General features: G+C 42.3%; 2 protein-coding genes across 2 annotated transcripts in view; one reads left to right on the forward strand and one right to left on the reverse strand.

Annotated features, from left to right (window-relative positions):
- Nucleotides 1-234: 234 nt before the first annotated feature.
- Nucleotides 235-3672, forward strand: LOC308079324 (troponin I, fast skeletal muscle-like; the record flags this gene model as incomplete). The annotated part of the gene is made up of 5 exons (XM_080420762.1): nt 235-264; nt 1078-1206; nt 1405-1494; nt 2533-2718; nt 3586-3672. 5 exons carry the CDS (start codon nt 235-237, stop codon nt 3670-3672), a joined length of 522 nt encoding a protein of 173 aa, XP_080276888.1.
- Nucleotides 3673-7648: 3976 nt separating this feature from the next.
- Nucleotides 7649-25120, reverse strand: part of mapk8ip1b (mitogen-activated protein kinase 8 interacting protein 1b) — a gene marked incomplete at its 5' end in the record, with an annotated part of 65013 nt that continues 47541 nt past the window's right edge. The window contains 10 exons of the mRNA XM_080420873.1: nt 7649-7734; nt 8305-8403; nt 9467-9537; nt 9965-10081; nt 11424-11527; nt 11868-12043; nt 14683-14758; nt 16745-17378; nt 17409-18097; nt 20108-20189. Coding sequence (XP_080276999.1) covers nt 7662-7734; nt 8305-8403; nt 9467-9537; nt 9965-10081; nt 11424-11527; nt 11868-12043; nt 14683-14758; nt 16745-17378; nt 17409-18097; nt 20108-20189 — 2121 coding nt within the window. The 3' untranslated portion in view covers nt 7649-7661. The remainder of the gene's footprint in view (nt 7735-8304; nt 8404-9466; nt 9538-9964; nt 10082-11423; nt 11528-11867; nt 12044-14682; nt 14759-16744; nt 17379-17408; nt 18098-20107; nt 20190-25120) is intronic.

Below are 25120 nucleotides of genomic sequence, written 5' to 3' on the forward strand. Positions count from 1 at the left end.
GACTGATCACCAGCAGCTAACAGTATAACTTCTCTTTCCCCAGTCAGAGGGTGGGAATCAGCTTTCTAAACAAGATGACGGAGTAAGTGCTATTTTCATTTTCATTATCATTATCATGCGAATTGATATCGACACAGCTGATGAGTTCACATGTTGTGATTAAAATACTAATGGCCATTCTGCTAAGGCTATGTTTTTTACTCCCTAACCTTTTTCCTTCTCCACAGAAAAAGGATGTCATTCAGCCGCCGCTATGAACTGAAGGTATGTTGAGACGGTGCTGATGGCACTCTACAAAAAGTCTTGTGATGACTTTCCTTCACCCCATTCGCCCCTCAAGCAACAATTTGCTTGTAGATCAGCTATTTTCTACAAAGAGATTCTGGTGTAGAGGGGAAAAAGGAGAAAATTACAGACCCCTGGGGGGCCCCGGTCAATGAAGTATATGGGTTCACAATGCAATGCGTTGTGAGCTTGTAGATCTGCTATTATCTTAGATCTGACATTTTCGCTGAATGTTCATCTATTTCTGCCAAATGCTTGCCTATCACAAGCCTCCATTGTAAATTATCCTCTCAAAGAAAATGTACAGAATATGAGGTTCCTGTTTTCCCTGTTGCATAAAGGTTGTTAATAAATGATCACATTTATCATAATCAGCAATTAAAAGGTGATTCTTCTGAACTTAATTAATCTAACTTAAAGGTAGGGTAAGTGATATTTTCTGTTATTTTTTTTGTTTTTGTTAAAAAGGTTAAAGTACTATATTCTGATAGTAATCATTGCTACAGAGCGTTTGTTCGGTCACAGGGGTCTCTCCAGCTCTTTAGTAAACAGAATATAGTACATTTTCAGGTAGGTGACAACATTTAAGCCAATCAGAGGGAGCACTGAAAATGTATGTGTTTCTGTTTAATAAAGAACTGGAGAGACTCCTTTTACTGAACAAACACTCTATAGCAATGAGTACTATCAGAATATAGAGCTAATTAACACTTATTTAAACCAAAGAAAATCACGTACTCTACCTTTAATGAATCTAACTTAAATTAAACATTGATTATTCATCTCTGGCAGAGCTTGATGCTTCAGATCGGTGAGCAGTTGGTGGAGGAGGCAGCACTGGAGCTGCAGGAGGAGAGGAGGAGGTACATGGAGGAGAACTGCCCCACCCTCTCTCTCCCCGGTTCTCAACAGGAGCTCCAGGTATAGTACCCCCGAAATGAGCACCATGGTGTCCTTGTATAGTAGAATTATTTCCTTCCTTTCTTTCTTTCTTTCTTTCTTTCTTTCTTCTTTCTTTTCTTTTTTAATTTCTCATATTTGGCATATTTTGGAGGAGAAATGTCCTGATGTGCACCCAGAGGTTTTTCATGTGTATCTTCTCCTCCTCGCCTCGGGCAGGATCTGTGCAGGAAGTTCCACAAGGAGATAGACCTGATTGACGACGAGCGCTACGACACCGACGCCAAGTCGGCAAAGAACATCAAGGATGTGAGTCAAGAGTCACTACAACATCTCCTATTTGGTCATTTGGTCCCCCCCCCCATTGTCATACAAGACAAAATCCTGAGTGTTCATTAAACTCTGAGAGTGTACATGTACCAGTGTTGATTTCGTCGACTAAAACTATGACGAAAAATGTTCGTCGACTACCTTTTTTCACTGACGAAAACTAAATAAAAACGAAATAAAAACTAAGCTATGATGACTAAAACTAAGACTAAATATATTGACAATTTCGTCAACAAATAAAAACTAGTCTAAAATGTTAGTGAGGGAACTAGTGGAGAAGAGATCCAGTAGAACTAAAAGACAAGTCATTGTACGTTTGGTTGCGCTCGGGTGTTGCGCTCTGAAAATAGCAGATCTACAAGTACTTTTAGATCGGCTATTTTCAGCATGCAACCAAGTGTAAAAAATTACGACGCCATCAAGGCACCGCCAAAATACATTTTAGTCGACTAAATCAACTGTCATTTTAGTCGACTATAATCTTATGATATTTAGTCGACTAAAACTAGACAAAAACTAAAACATTTCAGATGACTAAAATATGACTGAAACTAAATCAAGATTTGCTGTCAAAATCAACACTGACATGTACATGTAAATAGGGACCTAAGTGGAGTTGATCATGTGTTGTTTGTTTTTTTTGTGTTAAAAAAGTACCAATAGAGTACAAAGTAGCCTAAATATTTCACTGCAAAAATGTCCCTTTAAATCTTTTAACTCTTATAGGGACCGAATTCTCAATGTTTCACTACAGTTTGTGCGTTAGCAAGAAAAAATGTAAAGACTAGAGGTATGACTGCTTAAATATACAATACAATATGTGCAAAAAATAAAAACACTTGCACACCAATAGAAAGCTATCTTGAAATACAGAATGTCCATGCAGGACATGATGCTGTAAGCCAGTGGTTCTCAAACTTTTTCATGTCAAGGACCCCTGGGGGTCCCCAGACCCCACTTTGAGAACCAATGCTGTAAGCAGTGTGTGAGCGGTGGTTGTTTTGTCTTTTCTGTCAGATTGATGAACTGAAGATGAAGATCCGGGACCTGAACGGGAAGTTTAAGAAGCCGGCGCTGAAGAAAGTGAAGATGTCGGCCGATCAGATGCTGGCGGCGCTCCTGGGCTCCAGACACAACACACACATGGTCGACATGGACCTGAGGTCCAACCTCAAACAGGTCAAGAAGGAAGTCAAGGAGGAGGTGAGTGGAACCATAAACGTGATTCTGATTCCGTTTCCTATAAAGCCTGATTTATATTTATGTCCTCTACGACTACGACGGTATCCATCACCAAAAATAGCCGATCTACAAAGTCGTAGTTATCAGACTTAAACATTTTCTTTATTAACACTGACAAAAATGACCCTATCAATGACCCTATCAACATACACATACCAAAACAAGAGAAAGCCACAATATATAAAACAAAAAACAAAAGTTAAAGGGATATTTCACTTTTTCCCCCCAGACAAGTTGCTTGATTCAGTATTTAGATATTTGACATTCATTTGATCAGACACGCCCCCTTCCTATACAAACCCATTGCAACTTCAAACTCCATTTTAAACATGTTAGATTCATCAAAAACACCCGTCCTTGGTTCTGGTCATCATTCGATTACTTTTTTCATTTTTCTCTTTTTTTTAATTTTTTTCTGTATTTGATTTTTTTAATTTTCCAAAAAATATATAAAAAATATATGAAAAAAGTAATTGAAAAAACACGGTCTCCTCACGTATTAGAAGGACAATATCAGTCACCTGAACCAAGGACGGGTGTTTCCGATGAGTTTCCATGGTTAAAATGGAGTTTGAAGTTACAATGGGTTTGTTTGTATAGGAAGGGGGACGTGTCTGATAAAATCAAATATCTAAATACTGAATCAAGCAACTTAAAAACTGTCCGGGGGGCTCACAAAAGCCTTAGTAGACGATAAAATGACCCACATTTTCTTTTAAAGTGAAATATACCTCTAACATACCATTAGTCCAACTTCCTTCTATCATACAGTCATCATAATTCAAGGCATATTAGGCCTTAACACCCCAGTTTCCTTTGTCCTCCCAGGAGATGCAGGCAGGTGACTGGAGGAAGAACGTGGAGAACAAGGCCGGCATGGACGGCAGGAAGAAGCAGTTTGAGACAGAGGCCTAGAAGTGCTCCACGTGCACCCGGTGGTGGAAGAAGTACTGATATTTTTACTTGAGTAAAAGTATCAATACCAAAATATAAAAAATACTCTGTTACAAGTAAAAGTCCATCATTCAAAATGTATTCGAGTAAAAGTAAAAAAAAGTATTGGCATCAAAATATACTTAAAGTATCAAAAGTTAAAAGTACTCATTATGCAGAATGTCCCATTTCACAAGTTTTCTAAATGTATATAAATCTTTTGAAAATAGCCGATCTACATGCTTGTAGATCGGCTACTTTCAAATAGCCCAAGTATATATAGGCCTAGTGCTGAAGTGGTTAATGTATGTTTTGTAATAATAATCCAAATCTGCAAAGTAACTAGTAACTAAAGTTTTCAAATAATTGTAGTGGAGTAAAAGTACAATATTTGGCTAAGTAAAAATATAGAAAATGGAATAGGCCTACTCCAGTAAAGTGAAAAGAGAAAACACCTCAAAATTGTACTTAAGTACAGTACTTGAGTAAATGTTCTTAGTTACTTTCCACCTCTGCGTGCACCCCTCGTTTCTGATCTACTCTGTTTACAAAACAATTACCAAATTACTGTGCTGTTGTTCACCATTGAATTCATGTTTATTTATCACAATGTATCCTTGTACTGTAAAGAATTTATATAAATGATTGGATGTACTAAATATCTGCTTTGTGTGTTTTGTGTGGCGGTAGTTATTTAAACTATCATAATTTCCTTGTGGAAAATAAATGGAACTGCATCAATACCCATGTGGCTGGTAGCAATAGGAATATTAGTAAGTTAGTAACAGTAGAAATATACATTAGTGTCTGGCATAATGTGGGGTCCCAGGAGATGGCAATTGCCACACCATAGCATTTGCATTTTAACCAAAAATGTTATTCTTGTCTGCATATTTTCTCTACCATCTGAATGTTTTTGCATATCATTCTGCTTTTAAATCAGTGATATAATGGCTGTTGACTAGGAGTGCACCTAAATTCACGCCCATCCATCATGTCTGCTTGTTATAGATACACGTTGTCTGCAACCATAAATTCATTAGCCTACAATTATGTCATTCATTTTGGCCACAATCTAGTAAAAAAGTAGATCAGTAGATCATTACATAAGCCCTCTCTCTTCCTCTCTCTAGTCTAGTCCTAGCCTGGTTCCAGACCATAGACCCCGCCCACTCTCTGAGTGAGCTCCTCTTGGTCTGGTGTCATAATGTCAGCCTGTGGCTTTTCACGATCGAAGAAAAATCTGTCAAATCAGAGTCGTAGGTGGGGGTGGTCTAACGACAAGCCAATCAGCGAATATCTGCTAAAACAAGCTGTGCAATGACGTCAGATGTAGGCGGATCCGTCGATCTCTTGTGATTGGTTTAGGGCAATTTCAATCCCCTCTCCCTGGTAATCGCGGACACTGCAGCCAATTTCAGACTGAAGCTCCACGCAGCTTCAGGCTGATAATCAGGCTAGTCTAGTCCACATGTACATACTGCATGATAGTAACATAACAATGAATAACGACAGGACACAATATTCTGCATTAACATTTTTAAATAAAGAATAATTCACACCTCGGAAAATAATAAAATAAGAGAGAATTTCACATACTACAGATTGATTCCATACGATATCTGTAATTACAATTATTAAATTATTTATTTATATATGGCATGTCTGTACACCGTTTTGTCAAAGCTCCTGCTGCATAACATTTACACACGTATCTATCTGCCTGATTTACTGGGATAAGGAAACCTGTAGATAAGATACAAGATAATGGCTGTAATCAGTAACAGTGGCCGACTTCCTAGTAGACTTTAAGGAAGCCGTCTTTTGACAAAGACCACTGAAAACAACAAACAAGGGGGAGGAGGGGGTTGTGATATGACTGCGCTGAGAAATCGTTCATATATTAATTCCGTTTTTTTTTTGTCTTTACAGAAATTCAATTTCTTGTTAGCAGTAGATCACATATTTATTTTGCTACTTAATTAATGTTACATCATAGTGAAAGGCAGTAAGAAGTCCCCTTTGTCAGCCATTTTGCCTTTGTCTTTGCCACGTCAAACTTACAACCCACCAGAACGCAATTGGTTTCCAATCTCTAAAATGCAGCACACACACACTTTGTGGTAATTGCTTGAAAATATTGTAATAATGTTAACTCGGTAAAGTTACAATAATCAGATGGTAAGAAAAAGAGGCACTACTAGTGAAGATCTGAAAGACACCGAAGTCTTCCTTGCTTTTGCTTCCTTTATCAGCACCTTTTTGGACTGCACAGAGGGTAATGTCCTCTCATGGTCGCATTCAACCCGTGTTTGATATTTGTCGTGGATATAACAAGTAGAATGTCTTATTTGTTTCTGGTGTTGCAAAATGGAGGAGATGTTTCTACATCTGATCACCTCATCTACCAACAATCTTCTTCAAACTAGTTGAAAAAATGTTTATTCCAAATTTGTTTCAATAGATTTCAAACCCAGACTCTTCCAGTTCCTAACCACTTAAACCCTATTATACTATGTTGATGGAGACCCCCAGGGGTCTGTACCTTGCCCCCCCCCCCCTCCCCCGCCGCTCTATATCAAATCTCTTAGCCAAAAATAGCCGATCTACAAGCCTTGTGAGATTGTAGATGTGCTATTTTCAGCGAATGTTCGCCTATTTCTGCAGAATGTTGCGCTATTATGACATGCCCAGAATAGGGTTCATGTGGTCGAGCCGAGCCTGGGTGCCTGGTCTCTGAGAGGGAATTTGAAGACAAATAGCAATTAATGGAGGACCTTTTACTTGCACTACTGTAGAAATAGTAGCAGCCATCAGAAAGGCCATATACCATTCACCATTGAGAACAGTGTACTTCACTCCACTGTCAGGTTAAGGGACACGATGGGCTATCCTATTTCTGAAGCTATTTAAACCTTTTTAACTGAAACTTTGATTTCTGTGATACATACTGTAGCTATGCATTGTAAGTTATTTTATTCTGCTCCCAGGCCTGTGGCGTTTTGTCCCACGAAGTCTAACCATCACTGTCATGGCATGTGTTGACATGATGGCTGTGCTTTATTGTGGACAGTCTGAGATCACCACCTCCCTTGGGATTTAGCATAACGTTTCCTCATGGCTCTTGAGCTCTTGCCTCTTTCTGCTGACTTCTTTTCAACATTCTAAAGGCTGCAGCATACTCCATACGAAGGCTTCAGCAGGTCAATGAGAACAAAATGAGGTCATTGCAGAGCAAACAAACAAACAAACGCAGTGCCTTGCCGAAGTTCGTTTCTAACTAGCCCAAACACCACCGCAGAGACACCAAAGCGAACATCGTGCGCGATTGGTCAGACACTCAACGTGCTCGTCGTTTATACTGCTTTATTACCGCAATCTGCCAGCAGCAATGAAACCATGGACAATTTTGAGAAAGAAAGGTTGAGTCAGGAGGTTAGGAGGTAGAAACATTAAACCTCTATAATCCCTGTCTGAGGGACTACAGTACAAACCCAACCTGATGGCAATTCATTAATGCAGAGAGATTGCACACACGTTGTCCGCTGTGTCTGTCTCCAGAAATGTCAACATCTCCGAGATAAATGATGTCAGAGCACTTCGGAGGTTGATGTAAACAAACAGCAGAGATCCACGGTCCAATCACTGTTCCAGCACTGTATACAGTGGGCGGGGTCTAACGTTCGGAAGCCACATCGAGTATAAAACAGTTTTAGTCTTCGAGAGAGAGAGCTTTGTTTGGCTCGACAAGACCTGCCAAAGCCCAGAGAAAAGTTTGATTTGGTTAGGTTTGTAGTATGCTGCAGGCTTTAGTCTCGACGACCAGAGCGTCCCAACACCGCCCATGTCTCTCCTTCCGCTTATTTTTCAGAAGTGTTAGTTAGTTTCTTTTCTTTTAAAGATATGTTGGTCCTCCATGCAACGTTATGTTATGATACAGTGTACTGTACAGGGTGCAAGGCAGGGTGGAGCTATTCCAGGTAGATGTCCTCTGTTGGGCAGGAGAATTCCACAAACTCCTTATAGTATAACTGGAAGGCTTTCCTGGAGGACAAAGGGAATGTTTGCAGTTAGTCATAGAGCTTACAGTGATACTCAAAGCTTACAGTACGTACATCTGTACCTACATACCTGTAGGTAGGTACGGACCTGTATGATAGGCAGGCTATGACAGTGAAAGGGACATCACAATGATCTTCAACCTCAAATTAAATGTCTAAGTTACCAAACCTCTACAGCAGTCAAAACAGCTTGTAAATGTGTTTTGTGGATCAAATTCTGTCTATTCTACATTATACAGAGGTATATAAAACTGGTAATTGTGTCAAATGACCTAACCAGTTTGAATTTGAACGCTACTCTCTCTCAGTCCCATTCTCTGCCTTTTAATACACCTAAGAACATTAATGTACGAAATAATCCATCCCTTTGTGGTTTGGTTAATGTTTACTTTGTAGTGGACTTCAAGGTTGTTTCACGGTCCATTTTGACCTGTTGGGATGCTACCAGTTGTGTGGGGTGTTCCAAACAGTAGATGTGGGTCTAGAATTTAACTTACAACATGCACAATGTAGCTCAAATGAGGGCTTGTAGCAGTGGAGAAGCCAAACTCACCCTACTGACTCTGCCATGGGTTTGGTGGAATTTTCAGAGACAAAGACATGGCAGGCAAACCTCTGGTCTGCTGGGTGCTTGGTGATGAAGCCAAAATACCTGCAGATAAGACATACAACTTATTTGACTCCAAACTGGTTTATCAGTACGATAATCATATGTGCTAAACTCTTCTTGATACGCAACCAGGCACACGTGAGTTAATCAACTTATCATGGCCACACTTATCCTATACTGCAGCGGTGGCCTAGTGGTTAGAGGGGCGGCCTTGATACCGGAAGGTCCCTAGTTCGATTCCCCAATTCATCACATCAATCATGAATCACCGCTGAATAGCCCTTGAGCAAGGCTTCCATGCAGGGTCTGGCTGTAAATAAGTTTCGCACTTAGTCCAACACCCTGGGTAAACAACTTGCTTTGCTTTGCTTTGCTTTGCTTTGCTTTGCTTTGCTTTGCTGCAAAACATATAAAGTCAGGTCTCTGCCAGGCCGGGTTGCCTACCCAGGGACCGCAAACTTTGGAAGAAAGTCATAGCCACTTGGAATGGGATCTGAAACATCTGACACATGACCCCAGAGACAATGTGTACCAATTTGCGTGAGTTTTGGACAAAATCTGTAGTAGTATTAGCAAAAAAAATTATGTTGATTGTATGACCTATGGTTCAATTATAGGCCAAAACGTAAAGTGGGCTGTTATAGCGCCACCATGAGGAGATTTGAAAAAAAAATGGGATGGAGGTTGTTCCTTGGCTTAGTGGGAATGTGCATGCTAAGTTTGCCAACAATCGGTTTCTGCATTCATGATGTGTGGCATTATGTCTATCTTTCTAAATGTATATACAGCACACACACACACACACACACACACACACACACACACACACACACACACACACACACACACACACACACACACACACACACACACACACACACACACACACACACACACACACACACACACACACACACACACACACACACACATATAACATATATCTGAACCACAAAATACAGTTTTATAAACATTTGTTTCATAAAGATTGGCCACTTAAAATATATATATATATTTTTAGGAGCACTTTTTTTTGTAACTACCTAAGCTACTGACACACCTTGAATGTTATGCTATATGAAAACCATTCCTGCTCTTTACTCACTTGCTGTTTTTGGGGTGATAGCCACAGAAGGAGACGTTCTTCAAGTGGAAGAAGTGACTGCACTCATTACTCTGTGGACAGAGATCAGCAAAAACAGTTCAAACAGAGTATATAGTCTGACATAAAACAGTTCATCTTGTCAAAAATACTCCAGACCCAAACTGACATTTAGTACCTGACTCCATAGTTTAAAACGCTGGCATAGTGCTTTAATAAAGGCTTCTAGCAGCTTTTTCTTTCAGTACTTCAATAATGGCCACAGGAGGGCAATGCGCTTTTAATGGCCTCCAGCTGAAGTTGACTTCACTGAAGTGTGTGTGTGTGTGTGTGTGTGTGTGTGTGTGTGTGTGTGTGTGTGTGTGTGTGTGTGTGTGTGTGTGTGTGTGTGTGTGTGTGCACGTGCACGTGTGCGTGTGCGTGTGCGCGTGCGTGTGTGTGTGTGTGTGCGTGTGTGTGCGTGTGTGTGAAAGACAGAAAGAGAGAAGTTGAAGGTCTCACCCTGTCACAGGCATAGTAGTCATCCTGCACCGCCATCTTGATGCCTTTTACGCTGATTTCCACAATACAAGAAGAAGGTGGGTTGTACTGAACTGTCATCCTCCTATTGGTGGCGATCTGTGGGCAGTCACATAGATGACAAATAAATCTCATGTTAAAGGGATTGTAGGCAACATTAAGCCTACATTTTAAGAAGATTTATATATATATATTTTGCATTTTTTCCCCTCTATCAGCCACTATATAGATGGGTTTCCGCACGACGTCATCACAGAGCAGAGTGCTCAATCTGCGCATGCGCGGGGGAGAACGAACCGGAAGCGCCATTCACTCTATTGTTATTTTCGGGATTTAGATAGGCATAATGCTGCTATTATAGGCATAATAGGCATAATGCTGCTATTATATACAAACAGATCCAACTTCCGACAAATCATTTTTATTGAGTAAAGAAGATATTACAAACTGCATCATTTAATCTACTTTCATTAAACCTGGTGAAGACCATTTATTTTATGGGTAATAGGGTATAGGATATTTTTAGGGTAATAGCGCCCTCTACAGGCTCATCCCGCCACTGCGCGCGCATCATCCTCTCATGTTTACAAACAGGAAACCCATCTATAATGATGCTGGGGTGTTTTCCTGCATTGAAACACAGTCCTCTTTCTGAAATCCGTATTTTCCCTACAATTCATGTTTTGACATCCGGGTATCCGGGACGTAAATGCATGGACGCGCATGTGCGCGTCCGTGCGCGTCCGTGCCCGTGTGAAGTGTTCGGGTGAAACCGAATGGGACCGAGTGCAGCCGACAAAAATGGAACGGCAGCCATTGTTTTCTCTGTAGGCAGTTTATACTTCTTACTTTCGGTTTTAAAACGCTCTCAAACTTCTTTTTTGAGGCACGGAATTTACTTTTAAGATAGCGTTTGGATAGAATTTAGTTGTTTAACTTCATCATGAAAGAGCCTATTTAAAAACAAATAATCAGAGAACCGGCAGGGGGCAGTGACATGCATTGTATCCGAATAAAGCAACCTATTTTCGGCATGACCCGTTTAGAAGTCACCCCCTGGTGGTCGGGGAAACTAACTGCTGATGAGGAGGGTGGGGGGGGGAGTGGAGGTGCGGTGTTTGACAATAGTTTTTTTCTTTTTTTTTATCTCTGAACTCGCCTACAATCCCTTTAAAGAAAGATTAGGCCTACAGCAATAAAGCAGTCGAGTACTATGTTTTTTTTTAACTTGTTTCCTATCCTCCTTGTGTACAGTATGTCTCGGACAAAAATAATAGTTGGATGTGTTCTTGTCTGAATACACACGCACATATTGTACAGTCCATATATTCACATACATACTGTATTGTATACTCACACGCACGCACACGCACGTGCGTGCACACGCACACACACACTCAAACATGAATTGCATTCACATAAGCCTCGTACACTACAGTACCTTCTGCATAGCTGCGCACAGAACATCATTTCCTTTGTGATAGGGCACCTGGACTGAACCCAGGAATTTAAGTCTGTATCCATCCATCCATTCACTGCTCTTTACTGTAAAAGGGGCAGAAAGAAGCAAAAAACATACAGGGACGGTTAATCCATAACCTTATACACTTGACTTCTGAGACAGTCTCCTCTGATACACATGAAGTTGCCAACCTGACATTTTATTTATTTATTTTATATAATAGTATTTTTGCCACTGTTTGCAAGACAGACGATCAAAGATCAAAAATCACTGGTTTTGATTTCAGAGTAAAATATGCAATGATGCAATCTGTCGACCAGATTTTCACCGAACCCCTGTCATAAATGGCCCAACTTTTGTGCCATGGATCCATAGAAAGATCACTCTTCAGGAAATAAAACTGACTGTCTGATGGTAATGTACCTTCTCTGTCGTTCTCTGAGTCCTTGTTCACCTCCATAGCGTAGTATGCAGGAAAGATGCCGCGGGCACCTGTGCGCATATTGTAGCCCTCATACCAGAAGTCCTCTGCCTGGACCTCTACCAGCAGCGGATCATTCACCTCTAGCTCTAACTCGTCATCATGTCGGGGAACAAACCTGCCAAAGCCACAAATGAAAAGCATATTCTCAGTATTGCACTTTGAGTCTGTCCCGTACTGAAAATACATTTTCAAAGTTCCAAAATATATAAAGGTTGGAGCAAAATTGTACTGAATTCCCTGAAAGTTTGGTTTCCCATGCCGAAGACCCTTGTGTAATCAATGTTTACCATTTGAGTGAAAAAAATACCCAAGCACAACGAGTCAGTATTACACAATGAGATATTTTGACCAGAGCAGATGTGATGCGCGATGAATCTTACACAACATACGCTTATCTATGCATACGACTATATAATTAAGCCTACTGGCTACGTATAAATCCAACACCCACAACTTGCACCCTCACACACACACACACACACACACACACACACACACACACACACACACACACACACACACACACACACACACACACACACACACACTATTTATTCTATTCTAGAATGATATACTATTATAATCATATATTTATAATAGTATTAATTCTAATAATAATAGAATGATATACTTCTAATAATAATAGAATAATAAGAATAATAGAATAATAGAATTATATACTATTATTAGAATTGTATATTATTATATACGTAGTGTGCTGCATATATAATAGCAAACACAATTTAGTATCCTGGCATGCAAGTTCTTATCCTACAGTAGTTACTTTGTAGTATATTCTGTCTGTCCAATCACTCTAATTCCTTGACCACTTTTCATGTCGTTGTTTGACAAATTAAACTTCAGAAAACAACATAAAACAACACCTAATGCACCTTATGGATGCCCACATTTAGCATCTGTAAGATTTCAGACAACGTGCATAAAGACAGATGGAATGAGTGTCAGTACTGTAAGTACTGTAAGTAGTGGAGTGTCAGGCCAGGGAAGACCAAACCCTGCAACAAATAACTGTTAAAGTAAATCTGGTGTCAAATGTTTTGCGTAATAGAATAGAATAGAATAGAATAGAATAGAATTGAAGAACATAAATATTTTATTGAACCCCGAGGAGAAATTGGATACCATAGTAACTATGGAGCAACTATGGCATAGTTGCTCTCATTAGTAAAACATGAACACTAAAAGGCAATGAGCAATAAATAAATACTTTAAAATGAACTAGAATAAAAACAATAAAAGTATAATATATTGCACATCAAGTCAATGAATGAATGTTCACTGTTATAGAATTTATAGAATGCCAATGTGCACATTATCTGTTTAATTTCTGTTGTATCTGATTTGGACTGTAAAGTGTTAAACTTCACAACAGGGGGTCTTGTCACAGGCTCCTGTTGTTGTCAACAGCTGTTCCGAGGGCTATTTCGAGTCATTTGTTGACATTTGGTAACATCTGATTCTGTATTCTTGACCTGTCAGCATAACTATCTTTGTTGCAACGCCTCTCAGTCCGTACCATTTAGAGAAGACTTCTTTGGGTATAAAAGGTGTCTAAGTTGACACCTCAGGGAGCTTTCGGCCCAGGGGGGCTTTTGCCCTGCTGGGGCTAGAGGGGTGTGAACAGGCCATGCTGCTGTCTTACTGTTTGTATGCTCCTGCTGTGATGATCCTCTCTTAATACATGTTGTCAATCCTTCACCCCTCTGTGGAAACATTCATGTTTTTCCATAACACCACTAAGCATTAAAGAGTTTAATGGCCGCAAGCAGGAATGACCTCCTGTGCCACTCAGTGGTGCATGTTGCATCATTTTGAATGAGTCTCACACTGAATGTGCTCCTTCTGTTGACTAGTTCATCATGGAGAGGGTAGGAGACATTGTCCATGACAGCATGGACAATGATTCATTTTTTGAAAAACAAAATAAAATTTGATCACAAATATCAAATACCTAAGTAAATTGTCCAATAAGCTGCTGATATTAGTCCAATAACATAAAGAACTTATGTTTATTAAATAAGAACATAATATTGTATGTATTTTGACAGTCCAGCAGTTGACTGCTTACGTCATCAGCCTTTGCTCACACTGCCTGGGCTTTGTCAGTTTAAATCCAGATAAAAGATGAGTGAATGAAAAAAAACACGATTTATCAGACATGTTTTTGTCATTTACGCAAACAATATAAACAGTTTAGAGCATGATGGTGATGGTGATGCACACAGTAAAATCCAAGAGTGTTCATTTAACTGTGAGAGTGGATTTGACTGATTGCCGATTTTACTGTGCAGGGGGCATCAATATGTCCGTACACGGACGGACACATGTGTCCGTGGCAAAGACTTGATTTTTGATTTACACACCATTATAATGTTCTTATTTTGATCATAAGACCCAATTACTGAAAGTCTCTATGTTTTCTTCAGAATATGTATGACTGTATGATTTACTATGACACTATATATGACACATTAGGAGTCCTACTAGTGGTTCTCAAATGTTTTATTTGCAAGGACCACCATAACTCACTGAGAGTGTACAAATGGAACCTGTACACTCTCAGAGTTACAGACCTGTTATATGGTCATTCAGGGCTGGCTCTTTATGTGTTTCTGTTAATATTGTTGTCCACTCATTTTGTATGTCCGTGGCAAAAATAGAATTTTGACCAAAATGTCCACCACAAGGCAGCATGGTGATGACCCCTGGCAGGGGGTGGTTCCTCTATCTCACCTGTAGACAGCTCTGTGGGTCTGGTCTCTCTCTTCTCCGTTGACAAGACAAGAAAACAGACCAAAAGACTCTGCGCCTTTAAAACAATCAAGGAAAAAAGGGCAAGGAATTATAAATAAACGAAGAGTCGTGATTTTGAACAATTGTTTGAGCGCCGTCAGGCACCGTAGCATGCTAGCAGGGAAGATTAACCCATTGAGAACTCAACAAAGCCTTTCACGGTGCAACATTAAACTCATTGGGGACAAAATTACCCTCAACTCAATACAGAGATTTCAGTCTATTAATCAGCTTTAATAAGGCATGAAACGGGTGAGCATTGTGCATTTTCTACCTATGGTCCCCCAGGACGCTCTGGCCATCTGATATACATCGCCTGGGTGATTCTAATGACTCTGTGATCGCTGCTTTCCAACAGCCTCTTAAAAACATGGAGCACATCCAAGATAACAAGGACTGTCAGAGGAAACTACAACCCACACATCTCTCTCTGTCTCTGTCTCTGTGTGTGTGTGTGTGTGTGTGTGTGTGTGTGTGTGTGTGTGTGTGTGTGTGTGTGTGTGTGTGTGTGTGTGTGTGTGTGTGTGTGTGTGTGTGTGTGTGTGTGTGTGTCACTTTTGCACATGGACTACTGGGATGTGTACACTAAAGTACCATAACAGATGGAGGATAACTGCTGTAAATGTTTCACTGCTTACAGATTGTTTCTCTTTATATTCAGTGTTGACTGACTGTACGTACTGCATATCATCCATATACACACTGTGTAGGCTGGTTGACACTCTCTTTCCATATAAGGACTTCCTCCAGCATGATGATCCACACAGCGCTCAGCATGCCATCAGTCTATATATTTATGTCAATATTGCAATATTCTGTGAATTATGCAATTTATCATTTTCAGTGCAATATTTTATATAAGCTGTAATTACAATATTCCTGCAACACTGAGCACTGATGCTTAAAAGACTGTGTGTGTGTGTGTGTGTGTGTGTGTGTGTGTGTGTGTGTGTGTGTGTGTGTGTGTGTGTGTGTGTGTGTGTGTGTGTGTGTGTGTGTGTGTGTGTGTGTGTGTGTGTACAATATTGTATATGTCATTGTATTTGTTTAATTTATATATTTTTCAAGTTATATATGTATGTGTGAAAATTGCTCCACGGTCTAGTGCATACATGGGCAACTGGCGGCCCGGGGGCCAAATGCGGCCCCCACCTTCACTTAATGTGGCAGGCAGGTTAATTACTTCAGTATATATTAGTGCTTAATGACTAGTATTAACATTCTGTTGTCTTTTGTATGTTCAATGTATTCGTATTTGAGTTCAGAAAGTTAACATAAGAATAACTAAATGCACTTTTCAGGATTCATATTCAAAAATAGCAACAAAAGAAAATCTGGATTCCAATTCAAAAATAGCAAAAATAGCCGATCTACAAGCTCAAAACGCGTCGCACTGGCGAAGTACGGCATTAAAGGTAGGGTAAGTGATTTGCAATTATTCAAATAATTGCAAAATGGGTCTATGTTCTGATAGTGCTCGTTACTATAGAGTGTCCTGTCCATATAAGGAGTCTCCATGTCTCTCCAGCTCTTCATAAAACAGAAAATGCATTTTCGTTTCAGTTTCAGTTTCATTTCCAATTTTATCCAATCAGGATAGAGAACTCAATCAGAATATAGATTAAACAAGTGAAATTGGAAGTGATGACACTAAGAAATGAGCAGGCAAAATTAGAACTGGAACACTATAAAAATGAAGCTTAAAAATGGGTGCTTTCTCCTGTTACTGAACAAACACTCTATAGCAATGATTACCATCAGAATATAGTGCTTTAACCTTTAAAAAAAATACTTTTTGTTTTAACCCAAAAATATCACTTACCCTACCTTTAATTAAGAAAAAAGATAAAATGTGGAGATAAGAGGTTTCTGTGTACAGTATATGCAATGTGGCCCCCTGGAGTGAGTGTGGAAATATAGTGGCCCTCTCCATCATCAAAGTTGCATCACCCCTGGTCTAGTGGTTAGTGCTCTATAGCACGTCGTGACGGCGGTGACTTACTGGAGGATCGCGAGTGTCCGTTCATGAAGACGTTCAGAAACTTCTTGGAGAAGCTCAGATCCGCCTCCGGCGTGGACTCGTCCGACAGGCAGGCCGTGGCCTCCCTCTGCACGCTGCTGCCCACCCTCTCTCCGTCCTCCTCCTCGTCTTCCTCCTCCGCCTCCTCCTCCTCGTCCTCCTCCCCTTCCCCCTCGTACTCCTCGCCGACGGCCGACTCGTAGGGCGACGACACGCAGTTGTCGTAGACGGTGGCCGAGTCGCTGTCGTCGCTGTAGCCCTGGTAGCACTGCCGCAGGCTCACCAGCTCCAGCTGCGAGTGCTCGTCCACCACCAGCGTGTACTTGACCGAGTCGTACGACAGCCCGCTGGCCTCCGAGCTCATGGAAGTCCGCGGCGGGGCGCCGGCGCCGCCTCTCCCGCCGCCACCGGCGCCGCCCTCTCCCTTCCCTCCTCCGCCCCTCCTCGCCGCCACTATCCCGTCCATCATGACCCTGTCCATCATGACCCTGTCCATCATGACCCTGTCCACGTCCTCGTCCTCCGCCCCGTAGGCGTCGTCGCTATCGTCCACGTACTCCACCCCGGTGCCCGCCCGCAGGACGGCCCCGGCCCCCATCCCTCCTCCTCCTCCTCCTCCTCCTCCTCCTCCTCCTCCTCCTCCTCCTCCTCCCGTCGTCCTCAGGCTGAGGTCCAGGGCCAGGGAGGAGGGGGCCGGAGGCGCCGACGGCGTCATGCCGGCCGGCGGGGTGATGAGGGCCTCCATGCAGCAGGAGGCGTACGTGGGCGGGGGCACGTAGACCTCGTCGTCCTCCTCCTCGTGGATGGAGGCGGCGCTCGTCCGGTCGGGCAGGGGCTGGTAGGGCGGCGGGCCCTCCGTGTCCGAGCCGATGGACATGCGCCCCTGCTGCTCCGCCTGCTGGGAGAGGAACGGGCGGCCCTCCTGCTCGCCGCACGACGACGGCGGCTCCAGGGGGTCGGCGGAGCGCTGCACGGGGGTCAGGTAGATCTCCTCGGTGGGTTCTATGTGCACGTCCGTGGTGTAGCGGATCCTCTCCCTGTGGTGCCCGCCGCCGCCGGCGCCCCCATCCGCCTTCCCCGCGGGGTGCAGGGGGGCCGGGGTGTAGTTCTGGGGCGGCGGAGGGGCGGGGGGCCTCTCCTGCACTTTGGAGCGAGTCCCCGCCGCTGCGGCGGCAGAGGAGGAGCCGCCGCAGTGCGTGTGTCCGGAGGTGCTGTGCGTGTGTCGGCAGGGGGCGTCCGTGGAGGTGCCGCGGTCTTTGGTCTGCGCGGCGCTGCCGCCGTGCACCTTGTCCTCGTCGCTCAGGCAGCTGTGCTCGTGCGGAGGGGAGAGCTCGCCTGCGAGGGAAGACACGCAGAGGGACAGGCATTCCCACATGCAAACGCACACACACATACGCAGCAGCACACACACAGGCAAATACCAGGCAGATGCAAATACAGAACAAGCATGCGTACAGCGATAAACAAAGCATCAAGCAGACATGAAGAGACGAGAAGCAAACACACATGGAGAGACATATGAAGACAGACATGGTCGCAGACGTGCAGCACAAAGATTAGGAAAACAACATTTTGACAGCAAATGAAAACGGGACACATCCACATACGGACAAACATACAACACACACACACACGCGCTCGCACACGCACACACACACACACACACACACACACACACACACACACACACACACACACACACACACACACACACACACACACACGCGCACACACACACACACACACACACCAGGAACACAAACAGACAGATGGAAACAGGAGAAGAGAGATCAGTGGTTAGGTAATGAACATAGGGATTATGCATATAAATCTCCATTAGTCATCACATTCAGTGGACAGCAAGGGAAATAATTGTTGTATTGTCATAACCCATGGACCAGAATACCTGGCAACTTAGGCAGTAACTTTAATCTCTGTAATATATCAAAGTGGTTTTAGCCTTGTTACAAAATAGAATAGAATAGAATAGAATAGAATAGAATAGAATAGAATAGAATAGAATAGAATAAAATTAAAGTAAAATATTTTCCTGTCTTATATTCTGTATATCTGTCTTACATATTCCTGTTTATTTTTACACATGCACCTGTGCACCGTATATTCATTATGCATTCAATATATAAGGATAATATGTATACATTATGCATAATTCTAATGGATAAGTATACTGTACATGTCAGCTACAAATACTGTATATATTGTACTTTAATTATACACATTTCACACATACATATACATACATACTGTTACTTTGGTCATTGAAATGACCTCTATCTTATCTCTTAAAAATATACGTGTACAGTATGTATCCACAAGTTTCCTAGGGCATTATGGGCATCACTTCCTGTCGATTTGATCCCTGATACCTGATCAAATCGACAGGAAGTGAAGCCCATAATGCCATAGGAAACTTGTGGATACGTTTATTTTGTATAGTCTTTTATACGTAGCTAGTATGTGAACTGGCAGTCAGCCTGGTTTGTGGAGCCAGTCTTTGTGAGGGACAGTTGAAAAGAGCTGTTGTGACAGCTCGGTGGCTGGCTAAGCCTCAACTGGCTACCTCCCTCAGGCATCCCAGCCTTATTGGCTGCTAGTTTCCCATAGCATATATTGTACTGTATACCAAACAGTGATGGAAAAAGTACTCAAATGTTTTACTTAAGTAAAAGTATTAATAACTGCAATGCAGAAATACTCTGTTACAAGGAAAAGTCTGGAATTAAAAATTGACTTGAGTAAAAGTACAAAAGTATTGGCATCGAAATATACTTAAAGTACCAAAAGTAAAAGTAAAAGAAATGTTTGAAGATAGCAGATCTACAAGCTTGTGTTGTGAGCTTGTAGATTGGCTATTTTAAAATAGCCTAAGTATTTTTATGACTTAAGTGGTTAATGTATGTTTTATAATATAATAATTTATATCTGCAAAGTAACTAGTAACTAAAGTTTTCAAATAATTGCAGTGGGGTAAAAGTACAATATTTGCCTCTGAGATGTAATGGAGTAGAAGTAAAAGTATTGAAAATTGGAAATACTCCAGTAAAGTAAAAAATACCTCAAAATTGTACTTAAGTACAGTACTTAAGTAAATGCACTTAGTTACTTTCCACCACTGATACCAAAGCCTTGAAACCATCCCTGAGAGTAATCACAGATATCCATTTGCTGTCATAAATAGTGAATGACTCCAGAGGAAGCAGTAAGCTCGGTTCAAGTTATAAAATCCTTACACAAACCTGCCAATTCAGCGACACCCCTAAAGAAAACTAGTGGTATGACCCAGCAGCCTGTTAACATTACAAAATGGTGGGAGGAACAGCTCACCTGTTTTGAGCGGGGAGGATGACCGTGAGACCTTTTCCTGCCAACTGTATTTCTTTCCAAAGGAGTTGTTGTTTAAAGTGTCCTGTGGATTGGCAAAAAAAGAGAGAGGAGAGATGAAAAACTGCGTTAAGAATACAGTGAAATGGAGACGCAGCCAGAGGGAAAAACGATAGATGAAAGAAGGTTGGCCTTTTGGGAGAATTCTGGATACAGAAACTCAATGAACAGCTCCAACCCTCCACTGACTCTTTCTCTCTCTCTCTCTCTGTCAGTACACACACACACACACACACACACACACACACACACACACACACACACACACACACACACACACACACACACACACACACACACACACACACACACACACACACACACACACACACACACACACACACACAAAACAAAGCTTTTATTCAGCTGAATGACCAGGGATTCTTTTGTCTGTGTTTCGTGGTGTGCATTTAAAGGGAACTGGGCCTCTTCCCAAGCCACTGGCCGTCGACACACACACACACACACACACACACACACACACACACACACACACACACACACACACACACACACACACACACACACACACACACACACACACACACACACACACACACACACAAGATTGTAGGCGTTGTAGGGTGTTTGATTCATGGGGGGGTGGGGGTGGGGGGCAGACCACTTCCAGGAACCCCTTCAAAATCACCTCTACCTCAGTTGGAACTAGACTTGCCATTATGATCCTAATCTCTGTGTCAGTGTGTGTGTGTGTGTGTGTGTGTGTGTGTGTGTGTGTGTGTGTGTGTGTGTGTGTGTGTGTGTGTGTGTGTGTGTGTGTGTGTGTGTGTGTGTGTGTGTGTGTGTGAGAGCATGCGTGTGTGTGTGCGTGTGCGTGTGTGGGCGTGCGTGCGTGCGTGTTCCGAACCATGCTCCTCGACGATTATGAGGATCAAGTGTCCTCACCAGGATAGAAAGATGAGGAAAACACTCAAAGTGAGAGAGACACAGACAGACAGAAGACAAGCAGACGAGAGAGAGAGAGAGAGAGAGAGAGAGAGAGAGAGAGAGAGAGAGAGAGAGAGAGAGAGAGATGGGGACAAAGATAAGAGAGACAAACAAGAGAATGACCCAGTAGGCTATACTTTGAACAGAGAGATGCCACCTCCTCCTCCCCGTGAGGCTCTCCGTGTTGATGTTTCATAAGACCCTGTCCTCCACCTTCCCTCCTCCCTCGTGCACCCACCCACCCACCCACCCACCCTGTCCCCTCCGCTGACTCACTGCTGCTGCTGATGTGCTGCTAGACAGTCTGTTGCCACGGCAACGCACATCATGATGCAGCAGGTGGGCGAGGCAGAGGTGCAGATATAGTCAACAAGTAGAAAAGCACGCACATCCCAGAAATAGATGCCATGGATGCAGGGCAGTGCTCCAAAAGATAAAGGGTTAAGGGCCGTTCACACTGAGCACTATAACGATGAGTATAACTATAACGTTCATCATTGTGTTTTTTTTTTAATAGTTGGTGTGAACTCTGCCATCCACTTGACTTTTAGAACGATCTTTAAAACTGTGATTTTATAGTTATAGTTATAGTGTTCAGTGTGAATGGCCCTTTAGCGTCACTGACAGCCAGATATGGGAAAAGGACCCAGATTAAGATGAAAGAAATACCAATTCATTAGTTATCTGTCTATATGTCTGTCTGTCTGTCTGTCTGTCTGTCTGTCTGAGCAGCTACTTGAAAAGTGCAGAAATCTACGAAATGTAGTTACTAAATTGATCAGAAATGCCAAAAAGAATTTCTTAAATGAGAACATAGAGGCAAACAAAAGCCACCCACAAAAACTGTGGGAGGCACTAAAACAATTAGGCTGCAACGGAAAGATTCAGACTAAATCTACAAACATTTGCATTATTTCAAGTGGCTCGCTCACTACCGACAAGCAATTGGTAGCGGACTGTTTTAACAGTTTCTTCACCACAGTTGCAACCCAGTTGGTAAGCAAACTCCCTCAGCATTCAGGTCTGTATGGCCCCGACCACATTCAAGCTCACTATGAGAAACTAGGGGCTAAAAAAGATTCCTTCTTTTTCAAACCTGTATTGACTGATGATGTGCAAAACAAACTCCTCGCCCTACAGCCAAACAAGGCCACCGGCCTTGACAACATCCCCACCAGATTCCTCAGAGACGCAGCGGTCTCCATTGCTCCCATAGTAGCCCACATTACAAACTTATCCATCAGTCAGTGTCACGTCCCACAAGAATTCAAGTTGGCAAGAGTAATCCCTCTATTTAAAAAAGGAAGCAAACTAGATCCTGGCAACTATAGGCCTGTTTCCATCCTTTGTTCCATCTCAAAGGTTATAGAGCGATCAATCCAAGAACAAATCAACAGCTACCTCAGCGAGCGTAAACTGTTGTTTGAATTCCAATCAGGCTTCAGAACATCCCACTCCACTGACACATGCCTACTATATTTGACCGACTACATCAAACGTGAGGTAGACTCGGGCAAATACTGTGGCATGGTCATGCTGGACCTCCAAAAGGCGTTTGACACTGTAAACCACGCAATTCTACTTGATAAGCTGAGGGCGATTGGTTTTGATTGCACATCACTAAATTGGATGAGATCTTACTTGGAGGGTAGAGAACAAGTGGTTGACATCAACGGAACCATGTCCTCATCCCTCCCGGTGAGCTGCGGGGTTCCTCAAGGCAGCATTCTAGGGCCGTTACTGTTCCTTCTATACATTAACGACATGAATGCTGCCTGTAACTGCAAACTGTTCCTGTTCGCTGATGACTCGGCACTCCTGATCTCGGGTGAGGACAAGTTGCAAGTTGAGGAAGCTCTCAGCTCTGAACTCTCAAAAATCCGTACCTGGCTTACCGATAACAAACTGTCTCTGCACCTTGGGAAAACTGAATCCATCCTATTTGGGACCAAACATTCCCTCAGTAAAATGAAGGTAAATGACTTCAAGGTCAAAGTCGATGACACAATCATCACTAGCAAAGAAGAGATTACCTATTTGGGATGTATTCTGGACAAATACCTGTCAGGTGAAAGCATGGCAACAAAGGTGGTCAAAGGAGTAAACCAGAGAACCAGATTTATGGGCAGAGTTTCCTCTTTTGTCAACCCTCAGGCCCTCAGGACCCTCTCAGGGGCCCTGATTCAGCCCCTTTTTGACTATGCTAGCTCCTCTTGGTACTCCAACACCTCAGTGTCACTGCAGACTAAGCTTCAAACCTCCCAAAACAAACTGATCCGACTACTTCTCGGACTGGGGCCCATGACCCACCTCTCTCCCATTCACTTTGCCAGCCTAGGCTGGCTCAGGGTGGAAGACAGGGTTAAACAACTAAAAATGGGTCTGGTCTTCAAAATTGTAAATGCAGATTTGCCCGATATGCCCCCTATACCCGCATATCTGTATAAATACCTCGAAAAAGTTAGTGACACCCACAGCCACGAAACTAGAGGGAGCGTAAACAACAATCTGGTACCACCCACCCATAAAACAAACATGGGCAAATTCTCCTTCTATAGCACAGCCACCAAGGAATGGAATAGTCTAACCCCATCCCTCAAAAAATGCAGTTCGCTGGGCTCATTCAAAACAGCCCTAAAAACCCATCTTTCTGGAGGCCGAAAGAGGAGCTAGTACCAGTTTCCCTGTAGACAGACGACCCCCCCCCCTCCTCTTTTTGTACATATTTTGTATTTCCTCATGCTTTTTTTGTATATAAGTTTTTATTTTTCCATGCTTCCATGCCCCTTTCTTTTTGTACATATATTTTTAAATGCTTTTTTTGTACATAGTGGTACTTTTTCTGTATTATCTGTATTTTCATGTTGATTTTTGAACTGTTTGGTTGCTACTATATATGTCTATGAAATTAACTCAAGGACCCCAACGGAAACAAGTCCGCAAGGACTTTTTTGGCCGGACCTTTTAGACAAAAGCATTATAAATGTAACTGTGTTGTTTTACATTCTTTTGCCTAATAAAAATTTCAATCAATCAATCAAAAGTCTGTCACCACCCTAACAGTCCAATTGAAGCAGATATAGGGTACCAAAGTCCTGATGTCACTCCCACTACCCCTGGGACACAGTGTTTGGGATAAATTAGTATCCATAGGAGTAAAATCACCGTGGTGGTTTGTAGTTCTTATATGACGCGATCTAAGGCCCCCTTTACACGACAACGGCAAAATCAAATATCAGATGTGCTGTCCATTTAGACGAGAACGGCGTTTTCGGGGCTTGAATCCGCAACTATGTGGAACCATCTTCCAGAGTGGAAAACTTTGAAAACGCTGCGCGTCCCGTCTCCATGTAAACAGTTACAGCGGAGGAAACAGAAAAATGTGTGATGTCGCCAGATGTTGTGAGAAAAATAAGCAACCAGTTCTATGAAAACAAACCCAAAAGAAGCGACTAGGCTACATGAGCACTTTAAACAGCTACATTGGCTATTTAAAAATAGCCGATCTACAAGCTCACAGTGAGCTTGCAAAAATGCAACCCGCAACAACCAATCAACAAGCAACTTTACAGGAAAAACAAGCCCAAAGTCGCTTATAATAAGCGGACATGGCAACCATAGAGTTAGATGTAAACATCAGTGCGTCACCGCCACCTAGCCACCTGGCATGCACACTACAGCGTTTTCAATAACTGTAGCGTCACCGTCTAAAGGCAAAAAAAAAAAGTGAGAACGCAACGGCGCTTTGACGTTTTCTGAGACCGTTGTCATGTAAAGGGGTCTAAGATTCCCCTATGGGATTTCAAATACAAAAAATAACACTGTGACCTAGGGGGATAGCGCCCTCTAGCGGCAGGGATGTCAGACTTCGGTGCTCTATAGTGACTTTGCTGGAACCTGGATTGTTGGACTCTAAAAGAAGGATTATATTACTACTATTACTACTACTATTACACTTTTATCAAAACATTGAGAAACAATATACAAAATGTTATAAAAAATGAAAAT

Source organism: Gymnoscopelus braueri (assembly GCF_963280865.1).
Source record: "Gymnoscopelus braueri genome assembly, chromosome: 1".
In the NCBI taxonomy this organism is placed as follows: Eukaryota; Metazoa; Chordata; class Actinopteri; order Myctophiformes; family Myctophidae; genus Gymnoscopelus; species Gymnoscopelus braueri.